This window comes from Choloepus didactylus, chromosome 6 (assembly GCF_015220235.1).
Source record: "Choloepus didactylus isolate mChoDid1 chromosome 6, mChoDid1.pri, whole genome shotgun sequence".
Lineage (NCBI taxonomy): Eukaryota > Metazoa > Chordata > Mammalia > Pilosa > Megalonychidae > Choloepus > Choloepus didactylus.
The window spans coordinates 75,073,172-75,092,933 of record NC_051312.1 but is presented as its reverse complement, the minus strand read 5'-3'; the positions used below and the strand labels follow the sequence as shown (position 1 = coordinate 75,092,933).

At 36.8% G+C, this 19,762-nt stretch overlaps 1 protein-coding gene across 1 annotated transcript; it reads right to left on the bottom strand.

Moving 5' to 3' along the window:
* Nucleotides 1-2,791: 2,791 nt before the first annotated feature.
* LOC119536978 (olfactory receptor 508-like) lies at nt 2,792-11,589 on the bottom strand. Its single transcript, XM_037839617.1, is given in 2 exon segments — nt 2,792-3,710; nt 11,573-11,589. A coding segment is annotated over 1 exon segment (816 nt). The 5' UTR covers nt 3,608-3,710; nt 11,573-11,589.
* Between the last annotated feature and the right edge of the window lie 8,173 nt (nt 11,590-19,762).

Here is a 19,762-nt window from a genome sequence, read left to right as displayed (position 1 = left end):
CTCCTCCTTCCCAAATGGAAGGGGCCAAATGTAATCAACCTGCCACCAGATGACTTGCTTGACCCCTATAGAATGGTGCTGTGCCAGGACCTGATTGAAATATTCTCTTGGTAGGTTGGTCATTCAGGAATGGTGGTAGCCAGATCAATGTTGGTGAGGGGAACTCCAGAAGAGAGAAAAATTTGGAGATGCAAATGAAAACATCTAGTACAAAAACTTTAAGGAATGCTTAAAGTCTGCCAGTCTGCTGCCTTCCCAGTAAGATCTTTTCTTCTCCTGTGTCTCCATAACCTCTTCTACACATCTACATTTTAGCACCTGTTGATCTGCATTTAAATGTTTTCCTTTATCTTTTTCCTACTTTCCCCACCTCTCTAGCTACCTCCTTGAGGACTTGAGAGTTCTGTGACATCTATGCCGGGATATAATTTTATGCCTACTTCATGCATATTGAATGAATACATCAATAATGAATAGATGACTGATTGATGAACCTGCTACCTCCATCAACCATGGGACACTCATAATCTAAATGTAGAGGACTCTAAGAAACTAAGGTTCAGTCAAATATTGTAGAGAAGTTCAATAGGATGAGTGCCTCATGAGAAACTTAGCATTGGGAATCTAAGAACTAGATACACAGCTCGAGTAATGCCACTCCAAAAATCATTTAAGTCCACTAGAAATGCCAATCTGTTGACCCCACCATCTATTCGCTATTCACCACTCCCCTCATATCCTCATTTTCCTCCTTAGCATAGATTCCACAATCTACCTAATCATCCTTCCCTTGCATGCACTCTCAAACACTTGACCCTCTTTACTTTTATCCTACTCCCCTGGCAGAACCATACCCTAGTTAAATCTAAATCTCTGCCTTCTCCAGAACTCTATGCAAGCATTTGAACTCTTATAGAGTATAAGGCACAACCATGTTGAATGAGCTAACACAATTTCAACATGCTGAGAAATACAGAGTGGGTTGGGGTTGTTTGGGAAGAAAATCCAAAAAAAGTGACAGATAATGGAGAAGAACTGGGTCAGGATTTCATATAGATCAAATACTTAATATACCTAGCTCACTACCTTTTGTCACCCCAAAATACAGGGTATGCAGCTACCTTAGGAGTCATCTTATATCGTCTTGTTTTGGGTGATAGGAGGGCATGACTCCAAATCCCATATTAAGAACAACCATGTTGAGGTTCACTTCTTGGTAAACTTAAAACATGTGGAAAGAGTCCTCCTCTGCATAATTTTTGATAATCTTTAAGAAAAATAACTTGAAGCTTAAAATTCTTCTTTCCTGCTCTTTCACCCCCAAACTCTGATGGAAATACAAAAGCATCATATACACTGACTGAAGTAAGTCATCTAATTTCCCTGAATGCTGGACAAGCTTCTTCATAAAGATAAAGCTTCTTGATAAACATAAAGGATTCTCAGAGGACATCGCGGTATTCTCCAATATTTGATTACAAGTTACTTGGCCCCAGTCAGGGTTGGTGCAGAAGAGAAAAACCCTTCCTAGTTATTTTGAGCAGAAAATAATTCAGGGAATTTTATGCTTAAAAATGTTTGGAAGGACGTGGAGAAGTGGAATTCAGGGGTTTACAAACAGACTTTTGGTTTCAAGATACTACCACTGTAGCTAAAATCCAGAGATCAGGAAATGAGGCTGCTACTTCTTCCACCAATTGAATAAACTTTTCAAAGTCAAAAACAGAAGAATCATTGCTGATGATTAAATAGAAAAGTCACACAATATAAATTGTGTTAGGATTAATTAGTGTTCACATTTTTTGTTAAGGGAAAACATCAGATTGGTAAAAATGTATTCTTTTTATTAAAAACTTTATTCACATAAGAAACAACTGGGACAATAATGCAAAAAGATCTGTAATAATACAAGTAATTTTAAATTATAACAGTGAAAATTAGTTCAGGGACAGCAATTTTAGGACTGTTGCAACAGTTCCAGTGAGATTATGTGCAAGAAATCTGAGTATTTTCAGTATCAAGTCAATAGGAATAGAATGGGAAAAACTTGCTTGTTCAACAGACATTATAGAAATGTGCAGCATACATTTCCCAAGACTTAAACAGCTTTAAAAAATCATAACATAATTTACTTCTTCACCCTGACACTGAACTATGTCATCCTAATATGTCCCAAGTAGGCATGTCCTTTGAGAACTCCCTCAGATATTTTGTAGAATAGATTCCTAAAAGGAAAAGAGCTAGTGATGAGGTGGACTTCAGATATCTTCTGAGTTGGCTGGACCAGGTTCACCTGCAGAGATACTACAGAAGGGATCCTGTTGGTCAGGCTTAAAGCACAAGTAAACAGAAACTTTTCAACCACCAGTGTCACTGGTTTCAACCTTAAGATTAACTGCAGAGCATGGAAACCATAAACTCCATTGAAGAGGTCTTGGATGGCAGCACTAACATTTATTTCCCGTTCAAGGAGTTTCAGATGCTTCCACAGATGTCAATTCGAAAAACTGTATTCAAAGAGCAGAGAACTTATTTGAAAAGATTTGTACTTATAGAAGCAAGAAATGGTGAGTGGAGGAAGGATAAAGCAAATATTTTTGCCTCGATGTTCCTATATTGGTGAATTCACATTTATTTTTTCACTGAAAATTTTCTTGAGAGTGATGCAATGAAATCTGCGAATCTACAATGCTATGAATATAAACTGAAATTTACTTAGTATTGTGTCCTTTCCTCTGCAGGAGAGATCCTCAATATATGGTGTTTATTATTAAAATCAGTTTGTTCAGGATCACAAATGAGTTCTAGCTGTCAGTTTTCTCATGGCCTCTTTAACCTCCTTGTTCCTGAGACTATAGATGAGAGGGTTCAACATGGGGATCACCACCGTGTAAATCACAGACACCACCTTGTTCTGATCATTTGAGTAGCTGGATTTGGGTATCACATAAATGAATGCAATGGTCCCATAGAACAGAGTGACTGCAGTGAGGTGGGAGGTGCAGGTAGAGAAAGCCTTTTGCTGCCCCGCTGTGGAGTGCATTTTCAGAATCGAGAAAAGAATGTAGACATAAGAGAGAGCTATGATAAACATAGTGACCACAATGATGGAACCAGAAGAGATGGCTGGAATTATTTCAGAAGTAAAGTCATGAGAACAAGAAAGTTCCAGAAGTGGTGAATAGTCACAGAAAAAGTGATTGACTTTATTTGGCCCACAAAAGGACAGACTGAATAAACAGCCAGTAAATGTTCAAGCATTCGCACACCCACCAAGGTAGGATGCTCCCACTAAGAGGATACAGATTTTGGGGGACATGTGGGAGGAGTAGAGTAGAGGCGACCGGATGGCCACATAGTGATCATAGGCCATGGCAGCCAGGAGGAAGCACTCAGTTGTCCCAAATGTGACCACAGAACAGAGCTGGGCTTCACAGCCAGTGACAGGGAGAGAGGTTCCTTCCCTGAGGAAGCTCAAGAGCATGACAGGTGTGACCGATGAGGAGTAACCCATGTCTACAAAGGCCAAATGGCAAAGGAAAAGGTACATTGGGGTGTGAAGCTGAGGGCTGCTTCGAATTAATATAATTATGTTGACATTGCCCATTAAGGTGATAACATAGATTCCTAGAAATACAATAAATAAAATGGCACAAACTGTAGTATCCTCTGTTAAACCCAAAATAATGAACTCTTTCACAGCTGTGTAGGTGTCAGTCCCCATCTATATTGAGAATGGTGCCCACTGAAAGCAAAACAAGTGAATATTAGAATGGAGGAAAATACTACAACTTGGATACTTATTTTTACAATAGCTGTATAATGAAAATTGCCACATATACACTTATATAGAAATTTTTTATTTCACAAAATGCTTCCTCACACAATGCCTCATGTAAGACTTGAGAATATAAAGTTCAGTGACATTAGGCCAGGAATACTCAGAAAATCCTTTTAAAATAATATACTCAACTCATATTTGCATCATGTAGTTAGTTTAACTGTTCTTAAGGCACGGTTTCTCACATGGGCATATCCCAGAGATGGCCATCAGTGTGAAGAAAACAGTGGCTGGATTTTCTTACTTAGGTCTAAGACATGATCAAAGGGAGACAGAAAAATCACAATGGGTCAAGACCCGTGGAAAATGGCAGCTGCTGTTCAAAAGGATGTCTGAGGTACATTTCTTATATGAAAGAGGATGTGCGTTCATTATGAATCCTGAATTCAAAGCAGAGGTCGAATGGTGGAGCTGACCAGAAGGTGGTCAGTAGCTCAGCAGTGGGCTGTGGTCCCTACCCACAGGTCTCAGAATTGGAGGAAAGCACAACCAAAATCCAGGAAGTTTGTACAGAGGCAGGACATAGGGTAAGATACTCAAAAGGTTTCGAAGAGGAGATGGGATCTTCTCAGGGCCAAGCTTTCTAATTCATGATAGTGAGTGAGGTCAGGATAATGAGAAGCCAGACACATCCAGGTTACTCATGGAAGCCTTGGAAGGCTTCACTGATGCCTGGACCCCGCATAAACTAGGGCTGCCAGAAGAGGGCTCCAACTCCTAATTCCCACAGGTATCCAGCCCAGTCTAAACAGTCCCTTCTATGAAGATCACACCTACAGGTCAGCTCTGGAGAGCTCTTCCCCACAGCAACTTGCCCAGCCCCATATATTTTCTAAAGTGACATCCTCTTGTTCCATCCTTGAAATCATAACTCCACCATGAATTATTTATTGCTCTATAGAGAGAAATGGGGAACTAATGTAAACCAATAATCTACTATCTGTCAGGACCTATGTCAGGAGCAATAACTCTCATGAGGTTGGCATTATTAATATTATCATTAGGTTACAGTTAAGAAAACAGAGACTTAAAGACCCAGGTAACTTGCCACACACAACCAGTAAATGGTAGAGCCAGGATTCAAATTAGATATAACTGGTTTCAAAACTCTTATGCTATGCTGATGATAGAATATCTTAAGGTGTGTTTAAAAACAACCATGGATGGGGACCAAATTGCCTATTTATTTATCATTTGTTCATTCAAATGTTTGTTGAATATGTATTGAATTCCATCTGCCAAGTTTAGTGAAATATAGGTCTCCGAGGTGAATCCAACCTTGTCCCTTTCCACATGAAAGTCCCTATTTAGTCAAGAATACAGATATTCCTAAGTAACCACAACTTTGGCCAAATATGGAGAGGGCCATGAGAGTTATCACAGCCTGGTAATAGCTTAGATGGGGCACTTCCTTATCTGAGATTTTGAGAATTATGGTCCAGACAGTGGAAAGCTCTGAAACAATCCAAAGGAACTGTGTGTCTCAGGAGAGGAATTTTCAGACCTCATTAATAAGCAGTGGAGAGTCATCTCCCTTATTCTATAAAGTAAGAAACTGATCTAAAAAATAATTAGGTAACTAATTTTGGGTCAAATGCCTTTCTGGTAAGTCCACTGAAATAAAAATCATCTTCCTGGATATGGCAGATTGAATTATGTACCCCAATTTAGACATAATCTTAATCTTCATTCCTGTGGTGTGAACCCATTGTAAATAAAATTTTTGAAGATGTTATTTTTCAGTGAAGATGTGGCCAACTGAAGCAAGGGGTTGGCCTTAATCCAGGTTATTAGAGGTCTTATAAAGAAAAGATACCAGAAGGCAGGGTCAGAGAAAGCCACAGGGAGAAGCCAGGAACTGAAAGTCAATGGAACCCAGAAGAGAAAGAAGACATTGCCATGTGATGCAAGAGAGGGATATAAGCCAAGAATCACCAAGGATCACTGGCAGCTATCACCAGAATGTTACAGACTTTGGGGACACCTGAAGTTTGGACTTCTCCTATCCTCCAAATCATGAGCCAATAAATTCCCATTGTTTAATGTGGTATTTGTCATAGCAACCTGGAAAACTAAGACACTGGACTCTATAGCCTAGAAGTATTTTCCTTCCTAATTCATTAGCATTTTCATATAACAGAAACCTTTTCTGTATTTCCTAAAGAAGGTAGAATATCAGAAAGTATAGCTAATTATATGTTCAAAAACTTTTGTAAAATTAAGTTAATATATTAATAAGACCTCTGCTCATAAAAGAATGGTTTTGCAACCCAGTAATTCATCTAAAGAAGTGGCTATAAGATAATGGCAATTCTGTGAGAGGTGATGAGCCTCTTTCAGTGCTCAAAATCCAGGTAATTTATATGCCCCTGTTTTCTGCTGAATTGTTATGGGTGCGTGGTAGGTAGGAAATTGGGATTGTCTTTTTGCAGAACAAAAGAGGAGGTAGGTATGTCATCTGAGAATTGATGCAAAGTATAAAGTAAAATAATTAACCATTAAATTTATGGTAGGCGAAGATGAAGTGAGTACATGAGACATGTAAAGTCAATGAAAAGTTGCTAGTCCCCAAGGGAATGGAAGATTTGCTATGTAATTAGTCTACTAGAGAGAATGAGGTTAGGAGGTGTTGGTGGTTACTGTTTGGGATACTTAAAATTGAGGATATGGAGAGGTTACAGTTATTGGTAAATGACAATGTCTAAACTCTAGGATGAGGGGATATGATGTGAAAGTCAGTGGATGATTGTAAAAATAAGAGGTAACTATGGTTGTTTATAGGTAGAAGGAAGAGAGAATGGGCTATAAGTAGCAATGGGAGGAAGAGGGAAGACCCTATCTACAACCAGACCCAGAGGTATGAGTGGTTTAAAAAAAAAAAAAAACAAAGCATCACTTGAGAAGGCTGCAGAGAAATCACTGTCCTCAGGGGAAAGCCAAGTGTCTTTCTGGCAGTGAAGAAAATGTTCAAAAGATATGTTGAGGATGTAAGAGATCTTGTTGAGAACCCTGAGTACCAAAGGGCACAGAGAAAGAGCTTCAGGAGTTCAAAATAGGTGGAACCTGGACCTCCTGATTCAAGAGAAGATAAGGAGACTTGAAAATAACCTTTTTTTTTATACCAATTGAATGGAGATGACATTCTAGAGAGAATAGAAGAGATACTATATAAAGAATACCGAAAATATATTATGTTGTGGTAAACAACGGAATGAACAGAACGGAGAATTTGGAGAGAGGAAAGCAACTCTGCTAATCTGGACTGGCTTTGCAGTTTTGAGGCAATTTCACCAAGGAAGAACTCAGTCATATTGGAGAATTAAAAACAACAAGGAGAATTAGCAGGTACTAATCAAGGGTCAAGGTCCTGGGGTAAAAATCACATCCCAGTAATAGTCACTTCTGAGATTACTGCGGGGGTGGCTTCACATAAATCCAAAATTGCCAGTTGTAATCTTGGTTAACCTTTATGGGATTTACATCCTGGATATGAGGTAGAGTCTGCCAAGACTTATCACTGCTACCCTCTATTTCATATGGAGTTGTATAAAATTATGAGAACAAACCATGAATCCTTTTTTCTACGGCCTATGACATAATGGAAAATAAATGAAAGGATTTAAGGGCATGGCTTATGTAATTTATATTTTCACCACTTCTTATAAACAACTGTAGCAAATTGGGAGATGGGTGGTTAGAGGCATGTGTATCTGGCTACCCAGAGGGCAGAAGAAAATGGAACTAGATTATCTAGACCAGCATTATGGCCCCTGATGTTCCTTGGGCTAGAAATAGAGCACATGCCACAAGGATAATACAGGATGAAGATGATCAGACATTATCCAAAAACAATTAAATTAACATGGAAGAGAGAAAATTCCCCAAGATGAGAAATTGGTTTTTATGAAGGACAGCAAGATTCTCATGAAAATGAAAACAAAATATGGGAGTCCTTAGTTATAAACATGAGGAAATGTTTGGGAATATGTTTTGAACCTGTATTTGTAGGGTGTCGTGGCTTTGTGTAAAGCAAGCTTTATTGATAACGAAGTTAGAATTGTAACATAGAAAGTAATAAAAACGAGGAGTATCAACAAGATAGGAAAGAATGTGGCAATAGCTCCTACAAAAACAGAGTGGCTGAAAAGCATCTGTGTTAATTGGGTATAAGGTAATGAGCAGAGAGGACCAGAAGGCACAGAGGAACATAAGAAGTTTAGCTTATGGGCAGGAAATGATGCACGAGGGAAGAAGAGCTACATTTTATTTTTTTACTACCCCAGTGGTGAATTCTTAGAAGTTCTGATGATACATAAAATATTTGCTCAGAACATGGAAGAACTTTCAAACAGTTACATCTGTGCCCATTTGGGATGAGCTGCCTTCAGAATTAATGAGCTTCTGCCTGAGAACTGTTGACAGCATTGTGAGAGATTCAGGCATTGTGGGTCTGCTTGAGCTATTGGGACTGATATTTTACAACCAAATCACTGCTCATATTCTAGGATTCAGCATGAAGATTACCCGCTATAGTCTAGTCTCTACATCTCCCTATGAAGAGAATGATTTAGACTTTACCGTAGAATACTTTAGCACTGGAATCTTCAAACACTTTGCTCCTAAGTATCTTAAATATCCAACTGATGCCTGAAAGGGAATTAAAAATGGAAGACAAGTGTAATAAAAATGAGGATAGGAATGGATGTAGCAAAGGAAGACAAAGAACAGACTATTCAGAGGGAGGAGAAAGGTGCTATAACCAAGAGAATAAGAGGCAATTTCTATTCTAATGTTAACAATTTCAGTCCATACTGTTCAACTATATCCTTTACTCTTCTCCTGGTAAAGTGTTAGGATCACTCAATGTTTGTCCTATATTATTTTCCCAGTATAACATTTATTTACTCCTGGAAGTGTCCATTTATTGTAGCATTGTCATTGTCAAAACTCCTCAATAACAGCAACTGCAAGAATTCCTGTGCTTTCTCTTTCTTAAAAGTCAACCAAAATTTCAGAATAATTTATTTTTCCCTCAACGATTCAGGATCAAGAAGATTGAACTTACCCAACCTCTGCACATATGCATGAACACACACACATAAACCGTCATCAGCAGCCATATGCTCAGTCAAAGTCACACTTTTACTCTGAACATAGATGCTTGAATAATGTTATATGTGAATTAACTGAGCAGTAGCATGCATTTTATAAACACCATACAATTACATATCTGAATTCCAAAATCTTACCTTCCTTATACTGACTCAAGACAGAGCTAGAAACCTTATTAACTAGGCATAGACCCAAGATGGAATGAAAGCTTAAAATTTAAAATAAAATAGATGTATATAAGACACAATTCAGAGTCAGTTATAAGTACCATTATGGCAAAAAAATCAAGGTGTTGTGCAGAAATACCATGGGCTTTGGAGCCATTTAGCCTGGGATCTGATTCTGACTTTGCCACTGGCTGTCTCTAGAATTTCAGGCAACTTAACATAAACTCTCCAATCCTTCATACTTTATTTGTTAAAATATATATACTTTACAGACTTATGTTGAATATGACGTGTGATAATACCAATACTATTGCTCATAGAAATATGTGGCTAATCAACAAATGATTATTTCCATGAAATAACCAAACTTTAACTTCTAATACAGTAATGAAAAACAAACATTTCTGTATAAAAAAAAAAGGACAGTTATTGCCTGCAGATGATTGTACCTCAACAATAAGGACAAATTGTCACAGTAAAGCAGGGCCATAATTATATGAGATTTGGGGGTTTCTTGGGATTTAACCCCTTGAGTATATTACTTGTTTGTGAAAATTCCACTGGAAGTACATCAGGACAGAGAAATTGCAGGTGCATGTGCTTATATAAATATGTGATTTCTAACATCTATAAATTCTTTTGTTCGCCTTTTATATTTTATGTGTTTCAATTTTTTAATGAAATCTTTTTATGGATTGCTAAAAGCATTCTGTCAGTATTAAGAATCAAAAGAATAAATGGGTACAGTGAATTAGACATAATTTCAAGTCAAAAACAGAAATCCATCTGGGAAAAAAATCAAAGCTTACATTTTAAATATTTCTAGATGACCCACCTTTCTATTTTTATTAAACTTTTAAATTTGAGAAAATTGTAGATTCACATGCAGTTGTAAGACTAATACAGAGAAGTCCCATGTACCCTTTACTCACATTCCCCCAGTGGTTACATCTTGCAAAACTATAGTACAATAACACATCAAGGATACTGTCAGTGATACAGTGAAGATATAGAACATTTCCATTACCACAAAGATTCCTCATGTTACTCTTTTAGAACCACAACCCATCCCCACCCCCTCCTTAACCTCTGACAACCTGTAATCTGTTCTCCATTTCTATAATTTTGTCATTTCAAGAATGTTACATAAATGGAATTGTACAATATGTACTATTTGGATTGGCTTTTTTCACTCAGCATAATTCTCTGGAGATTCATCCATATTGTTGTGTGTATCAGCAGTCCATTCCTTTCTATTGTTGAGTAGTATTCCATGATACAGGTGTACCACAGTTAGTTTAATTATTCACCCATTGAAGGATATCTGGGTTATTTTCAATTTGGGACTATTGCAAAGAAAGCTGCTGTAAATATTCAGGTACAGTTTCTTTCTGAACATAAATGAGTCTTCTTTTCTCTGGGATAAATGTCCAAAGAGCGGAATTTCTTGCTTATATAGGAAGTACATGTTTGGTTTTTTAAGAAACTGACAAAATATGTTCCAGAGTAGCTGTACCATTTTAACATTCCCACCAGCAATGTATGAGTGATCTAAATTCTCTGCATTTTCACTAGCCTTTGGTATTGCCATTATTTTCCTATTTTAGCCATTCTGATAAGTTTTTAGTGATGTCTTACTGTGGTTTCATTTGCATTTTCCCAGTGATTAAGGATGTTGAGCATCTTTTCATGAGCTTATTTGCCATCTGCATATCCTATTCAATGAAGTGTCTCTTCATGTCTTTAACCATTTTTAGCCCTTTTTTCTTTTTTTAACTTTATTTATTGAAAAAATTTAAAAACAAACAACAAAAAAGCACATTTCAAACAAAACAAAGGATTTAGAAAAACAAATAATCTAAAATAACTTCTTTGCTTCCAACATGTTCCTACCATGCCCCAAGAAAATTAACAAACCATAACCAAACAAAGGAATAAGAAAAACAAACAATCTAAAATAACTTCAATGCTTCCAACATGTTCCTACTATACCCCAAGAAAATTAACAAACCATAATCAAAGGCATAAGAAAAACCAAATAACCTAAAGTAACTGCACTGAAGCTAATTTTTTAATGCAATAGCTTTTTTTTTTTACTCTATCAAAAAATTTAAAAAAACAATTCAAATAAAACAAAACAAACGAATAAGAAAAATAAATAACCTAAAATAACTGCATTGCTTCCAACAGGTCCCTACCATACCCCAAGAAAATTAACAAACCATAGCAAATCAAAGGAATAAGAAAAACAAATAACCTGAAATAACTACATAGCTTCCAGCATGTTCCTACCATAGCCCCCAAAATTTGCAAACCGTAATAATTCCTGAACATTCCCATAACTTTGAGATTACCCTCACTAGCTTATCTGTTCTTATTAGATTATCATTCCCTCTTTACTAGTAGCTGTCTATCTCTAAGTCCCCTCCATTCTACAACATGAAACACTTATTTTACATTTTTCACAGAGTTCACGTTAGCAGTAACATACAATCTCTCTCCTTTTGTGTCTGGCTTATTTCACTCAGCATTATGTCTTCAGGGTTCATCTGTGTTGTCATATATTTCACGACCTCGTTCCTTCTTACTGCCGCATAGTATTCTATCATGTGTATATACCACATTTTGTTTATCCACTCATCTGTTGAAGGACATTTGGGTTGTTTCTATTTCTTGGCAATTGTGAATAATGCTGCTATGAACATTGGTGTGCAAGTATCTGTTCATGTCACTGTTTCAGATCCTCTGGTTATATGCCGAGAAGTGAAATTGCTGGATCAAAGGTTAATTCGATATCTAGTTTTTTCAGGGACCGCTAGATTGTCCTACAGAGTGGCTATACATTTATATGGTCACAGCAGCAATGAATAAGAGTTCCAATTTCTCCACATCCTCTCCAGCATTTGTAGTTTCCTCTTTGTTTGATGGTAGCCATTCTAATTGGTGTGAGATGATATCTCATTGTGGCCTTAATTTGCATCTTCCTAATAGCTACTGAAGATGAACATTTTTTCATGTGTTTTTTAGCCATTTGTATTTTCTCATCAGTGAAATGTCTTTTCATATCTTTTTCCCATTTTATAATTGGGCTGTTTGTATTATTGTCTTTGAGTTGTAGGATTTCTTTATATATGCAAGGTACCAGTCTTTTGTCAGATTCATGGTTTCCAAATATTTCTTCCCATTGAGTTGGCTGCCTCTTCACTTTTTTGACAAATTCCTTTGAGGTACAGAAGCTTTTAATTTTGAGGAGTTGCCATTTATCAATTTTTTTCTTTCATTGCTTGTGCTTTGGATGCAAGGTCTAAGAAGCGACCTCCTAATACAAGGTCTTGAAGATGTTTCCCTACATTATCTTTTAGGAGTTTTATGATACGGTTTCTTATACTGAGGTCTTTAATCCACTTTGAGTTAATTTTTGTGTAGGGTGTGAGCTAGAGGTCCTCTTTCATCCTTTCAGATACGGATATCCAGCTCTCCTAGCCCCAGTTGTTGAAGAGACTGTTGTGTCCCAGTTCAGTGGTTTGGGGGCCTCTTCCAAAGATCTGTTGACCATAGATCTGGGGGTCTGTCTCCGAATTCTTGATTCGATTCCCTTGATCAACATGTCCATCTTTGTACCAGTACCATGCTGTTTTGACTACTTTGGCTTTATACTAAGCTTCAAAGTCAGGAAGTGTAAGTCCTCCTGCTTTGTTTTTCTTTTTTAGAATGTTTTTAGCAATTTGAGGCATCTTTCCACTAAAAATAAATTTGATAATGAGCTTTTCCAAGTCTGCAAAGTAGGTTGTTGGAATTTTGATTGGAATTGGAATCAATCTGTAGATGAGTTTGGGTAGATTGACATCTTATAGATATTTAGATGTCCATGTCCATGAACATGGAATATTTTTCCATCTTTTTAGGTCCCCTTCTATTTCTTTTAGTAAATTTATGTAATTTTTTATGTATAACACTTTTACATCTTTGGTTAAGTTTATTCCTCAGTACTTAATTTAATTTTTGATATTGAGAATCAATATTAAATTAATTCTTCGGTACTTAATTTAATTGTTGATATTGAGAATGGAATCTTTTTCTTGAGTGTCTCTTCAGTTAGGTCATTTCTAGTGTATAGGAACATTACTGACTTAATGTGCATTAATCTAGTATCCCGCTACTTCGCTAAATTCGTTTATTAGCTCAAGTAGCTGTGTCATTGACTTCTCAGGGTTTTCCATATATAAAATCATATCATCTGCAAATAATGCAGTTTTACTTCTTGTTTTCCAGTTTGGATGCCTTTTATTTCTTTGTCTTACTGGATTGCTCTGGCTAGTACTTCTAGCACAATGTTGATCTTAGAGGAAAGGTTTTCAGTCTCTCACCATTGAGTACTATGCTGGCTGTGGGTTTTTCATATATGTCCTTTTGTCAAACTGAGGAATTTTCCTTCAGTTCCTACCTTTTGAAGTATTTTTATCAAAAAAGGAAGCTGGATTTTGATGAATGCTTTTTCAGCATCTATTGAGATGATCATTTGATTTTCCATTTTGATTTGTTAATGGGTTGTAGTATGTTGATTGATTTTCTCATGTTGAACCATCCTTGCTTGCCTAGAATGACCCCCACTTGGTCATGGTGTATGATTTTTTTAATGTGTCTTTGGATTTGATTTGCAGGTATTTTGTTGACAATTTTTGCGCCTGTATTCATCAGGGAGATTGGCCTGTAGTTTTCCTTTCTTGTCGCATCTTTACCTGGTTTCAGTATTAGAGTGATGTTAGCTTGATAAAATGAGTTAGGTAGTGTTCCATTTTCCTCAATGTTTTGAAAGAGTTTAAGTAAAATTGGTGTCGGTTCTTTTTGGAAAGTTTGGTAGAATTCCCCGTGAAGCCATCTGGCCGTGGGCATTTATTTGTGAGAAGTTTTTGATGACTGATTGGATCTCTTTGCTTGTGATTGGTTGGCTGGGGTCTTCTATTTCTTCTCTGGTCAGTTTGGGTTGTTCATGTTTTCTAGGAAATTATCCATTTCCTCTACATTATCCAGTTTGTTGGCATACAGTTATTCATAGTATCCTCGTATAATTTTTTTAAATTTCTTCAGGATCCGCAGTAATGTCCCCTCTCTCATTTATTATTTTGTTTATTCGGGTCTTCACTCCTTTTGATTGTGACAGTCTAGCTAAGGGCTTGTCAATTTTGTTGATCTTCTCAAAGAACCAACTTTTGATTTTATTTATTCTCTCTATTGTTTTTTTTGTTTTCCGTATCATTTATTTCTGCTTTAGTCATTGTTATTTCTTTTCTTTTACTTGCTTTAGAATTAGTTTGCTGTTCATTTTCTAGCTTCTTCAGTTGTTCCACTAGTTCTTTGATTTTAGCTCTTTCTTCCTTTTTGATGTATGCATTTAAAACTTTGAATTTCCCCCTCAAAACTGCCTTCACTGCATCCCTTAAGTTTTGATAGGATGTGTTCTCATTTTCATTCGTCTCTAGATATTTAGCAGTTTCTCTTGAAATTTCTTCTTAGACCCACTGATTGTTTAGAAATGTGTTGTTTAATCTCCAGATATTCGTGAATGTTCTTGATCTTTGATGGTTATTGACTTCTAGTTGTATCCCACTGTGATCAGAGAATGTACTTTGAAGAATTTCAATCTGTTAAAATTTATTGAGGCTTGTTTTATGGCCCAGCATATGACTTATGGAGAAAGTTTCTGTGGGCACTACAGAAAAATGTATATCCTGGTGATTTGGGATGTAATGCTCTATATATGTCTGTTAAGCCTAATTTGTTTATCACATTGTTTAGGTTCTCAGTTTGCTTATTGGCCCTCTGTCTGGTTGATCTATCTGTAGGAGACAGTGATGTATTAAAGTCCCCACAAATATTATGGAAGTATCTATTGCTTCCTTCAGTTTTGCCATTGTCTCATGTACTTTGGAGCACTTTGGGTGTGTAAACATTTATGATCGCTATTTCTTCTTGGTAAATTGTCCCTTTTATTAGTATATAATGTCTTTCTTTGTCTCTTATGACATTCTTGCATTTAAAGTCCATTTTATCTGAAATTAATATTGCCACCCCTGCTTTCTTTTGGGTGTAGCTTGCATGGAATATTTTTTCCCATCCTTTCACTTTCAATCTCTTTGCATCACTGGGTCTAAGATGAGTCTCTTGTAAGCAACATGTTGATGGTTCATATTTTTTAATCCATTCTGCGAATCTATAACTTTTAACTGGGGAGTTTTAATCCATAATGTTCAATGTTATTACTGTGAAGGCAGTTCTTGAATGAGCTGTCATATCCTTTGGTTTTTATTTGTCACACATATTTTTCCCTCTCTCTCTTTATTTCCTTTAACATATCCTTACTAAAGGTCTTCATTTGTCTACCCTTCTCCATACCTCTGTCTCCTTTCTTTATTTCTCAGCTGGTAGGGCTCCCTTTAGTATTTCTTGTAGGGCAGGTCTCTTGTTAGCAAATGCTCTCAGCATTTGTCTGTGAAGATTTTAAGCTCCCCCTCAAATTTGAAGGAGCGCTTTGCTGGATAAAGAATTCTTGGCTGGCAATTTTTCTCTTCCAGAATTTTATATATGTCATACCAATGCCTTCTTGCCTCCATGGTGGCCACTGAGTAGTCACTACTTAGTCTTATGTTGTTTCCCTTGTATTGTGGTTAATTACTTTTCTCTTGCTGCTTTCAGAACTTTCTCCTTCTCCTCATAATTTGACAATCTACTCATAGTATGTCTTGGAATGGGTTTATTTGGATTTATTCTCTTTGAAGTTCATTGGGCATCCATGATTTGCATATTTATGTCATTTAGAAGGCTTGGGAAGTTCTCCCCAACAACATCTTTGAATACTATTCCAGGTCCTTTACCCTCCTCTTCCCCTTCTGGAATGATTCTTATATTTGTGCACTTCGTGTTGCCCATCATATCCCTGAGATCTATTTCAAATTTTTCTATTTTTTTCACGATTTCTTCTTTCGTGCTTTCACTTTCCAGCCTACTTTCTTTAAGTTCACATCTTCGTTCCTTAGCTTCCTCTATGGTGCTATGTGTATCAAGAATCTTTTTAATTTGATCAACAGTTTCTTTTATTTCCATAAGATCCTCAATTTTTATTTACTCTTACAAATTCTTCTTTATGCTCTTCTAGGGCCTTGTTTTTTTTTTTTAATTCATTTCATTGAGATATATTCACATACCATGCAGTCATACAAAACAAAGCGTACATTCGATTATTCACAGTACCATTACATAGTTGTGCATTCATCACCAAAATCAATTCCGGACACCTTCATTACCACACACACAAAAATAACAAGAATAATAATTAAAGTAAAAAAGAGCAATTAAAGTAAAAAAGAATATTGGGTGCCTTTGTTTGTTTGTTTGTTTCCTTCCCCCATTTTTCTACTCATGCATCCATAAACTAGACAAAGGGGAGTGTGGTCCATATGGCTTTCCCAATCGCATTGTCACCCCTCATAAGCTACATTTTTATACAATTGTCTTCAAGATTCATAGATTCTGGGTTGTAGTTTGATAGTTTCAGGTATTTATTGCTAGCTACTCCAATTCACTAGGACTAAAAAGGGTTGTCTATAATGTGCATAAGAGTGCCCACCAGAGTGACCGCTCAGCTCCTTTTGGAATCTCTCTGCCACTGAAGCTTATTTCGTTTCCTTTCACATCCCCCTTTTGGTCAAGAAGATGTTCTCCATCCCACGGTGCCGGGTCTACATTCCGCCCACGGAGTGATACTCCACGTTGCCAGGGAGATTCACTCCCCTGGGTGTCTAATCCCATGTTGGGGGGAGGGCAGTGATTTCACCTGTCAAGTTGGCTTAGGCAGAGAGAGAGGGCCACATCTGAGCAACAAAGAGGTATTCAGGAGGATGCTCTTAGGCACAATTATACGGTGGCCTAGCCTCTTCTTTGCAGCAACAGTCTTCCCAAGGAGAAGTCCTGTGGTAGAGGGCTCAAGCCATCAAACCACCAGCACCCTCTGTCTGTGAGCACATCAGAAACCATTGAGGTGGGCCAACTCAATACCCCTGCATTCTCCACCAGCTCCTCAACGGGGCTCTGCATATTTTTTTCATTGTTTTTTTTTTTACTAACTCTTTTTTAAATAAACTATGTAAAAAAAATTTTTAAAAAACATACAATAAAAAAACATTTCAAACAAACCATAACAAGGGAGTAAGAAAAAGACAACTAACCTAAGATAACTACTTTACCTCCAACATATTCCTACTCTAACCCAAGAAAGTACCCTAATATAGCAACATTTCTGTGAACTTGTTCCTACTATACTGATCAGAAATTAACAGACCATAGTCATTCCTGGGCATTCCCAGAACATTACATTTACCCATGATAGCTTATCTGTTCTTATTGGATTATCGTTCCCCCTTCCTTAATTGCTCTCTATCGCTAGTTCCCCTATATTCTACATTATAAACCATTTGTTTTACATTTTTCAATGTTCACATTAGTGGTAGCATATAATATTTCTCTTTTTTGTGCCTGACTTATTTCGCTCAGCATTATGTCTTCAAGGTTCATCCATGTTGTCATATGTTTCACGACATAATTCCTTCTTACTGCCACATAGTATTCCATCATGTGTATATACCACATTTTATTTATCCACTCATCTATTGAAGGACATTTGGGTAGTTCCATTTCTTGGCAATTTTGAATAATGCTGCTATTAACATTGGCGTGCAGATATCTGTTCGTTTCACTGCTTTCAGATCTTCCGGGTATATACCAAGAAGTGCAATTGCTGGATCGAAGGGTAACTCTGTATCTAGTTTTCTAAAGAACTGCCAGACTGACTTCCAGAGTGGCTGAACCATTATACAGTCCTACCAACAATGAATAAGAGTTCCAATTTCTCCACATCCTCTCCAGCATTTGTAGTTTCCTGTTTGTTTAATGGCAGCCATTCTAATTGGTGTGAGATGGTATCTCATTGTGGTCTTAATTTGCATCTCTCTAATAGCTAATGAAGCTGAACATTTTTTTCATGTGTTTCTTGGCCATTTGTACTTCCCCTTCAGAGAACTGTCTCTTCATCTCTTTTGCCCATTTTATAATTGGGCTGTCTGTACTATTGTCATTGAGTTGTAGGATTTCTTTATATATGCAAGATATCAGTCTTTTGTCAGATACATGGTTTCCAAAAAATTTTTCCCATTGAGTTGGCTGCCTCTTTACCTTTTTGACAAATTCCTTTGAGGTACAGAACCGTTTAACTTTGAGGAATTCCCATTAATCTATTTTTTGCTTTGTTGCTTGTGCTTTGGGAGTAACGTCTAGGAAGTGACCTCCTAATACAAAGTCTTGAAGATGTCTCCCTATATTATCTTCTAGGAGTTTTATGGTACTGTCTTTTATTTTGAGACCTTTGATCCACTTTGAGTTAACTTTTGTGTAGAGTGTGAGGTAGGGGTCCTCTTTCATTCTTTGGATATGGTTATCCAACTCTTCCAGCCCCATTTGTTGAAAAGACTGTTATGTCCCAGTTCAGTGGCCTTGGGGGCCTTATCAAAAATCAATCAGCCATAGATCTGGGGGTCTATATTGAAATTCTCAATTCAATTCCATTGATCAATATGTCTGTGTTTGTGCCAGTACCATGCTGTATTGACTACTGTGACTTTATAATAAGCTTCAAAGTAAGGGAGTGTAAGTCCTCCCCCTTCATTTTTCTTTTTCTAGAGTGTTTCTAGCAATTTGAAACATCTTCCCTTTCCAAATAAATTTGATAGCTCTTTTCCAAGGCTGCAAAGTAGGTTGTTGAAATTTTGATTGGGATTTTATTGAATCTGTAAATGAGTTTGGGTAGAATTGACATCCTAATGACATTTAGCCTTTCTATCCATGAACATGGAATATTTTTCCATCTTTTAAGGTCCTCTTCTAGGGTCTTCTTGATGTTATTTATATCCTGATCCCGGGTATTGGTATTTGTGATTATTTCTTTGTTTAATTTCTCCAAGTTCTCCATTTCCTCTGATATTTGAATTTGGGCATTTGGGTTATGCATATCTTCTGGTTTCTTCATATGCTTTATAATTTTCTGGTTTTTTTTTTTTTTTTTTTTTTTTTGGCCTCTTGGCATTTGCTTATCTTGATAGCATTCTTTTAGGATACGCAGGCTTATTTTAACACTTGTTATGTTGTTTTATTTTCTCCAATGCTAGAAGATAAATTTCATAAAGGCACACATCTCTGTTTGTCACATATTTCTAATTGCCTGGAAAAGTGCCTGCAGTAATAGATAAGAGTATAATTTTTGAATGACTGAAAGAACAAATGTATGAATGAAATGATTAATGCCATAATGCTACTTATTTTTGCTTGCAAAAGCGGATGCAAATTGGGTGTGAACTACCAAAGAGGGAACAAGAAAAAATTATTGTGATAGTTATCTAATATATCACTAAGCCTATCCCAGACAAATCACAATTTCAGGGGAGAAAAGAGTCCATTCCTTTGGACTTTCCTGCGCAAAAGGTGGCCTGACCATGAACAAGTAACGTCTGGGCGTGTTACTCCCCATCTCAGTGTCATCCAGTGAGCTGGATTCTCCTTCTGGAAATTGTTCCTTGTTTTTGCTCCACTCAGTTCA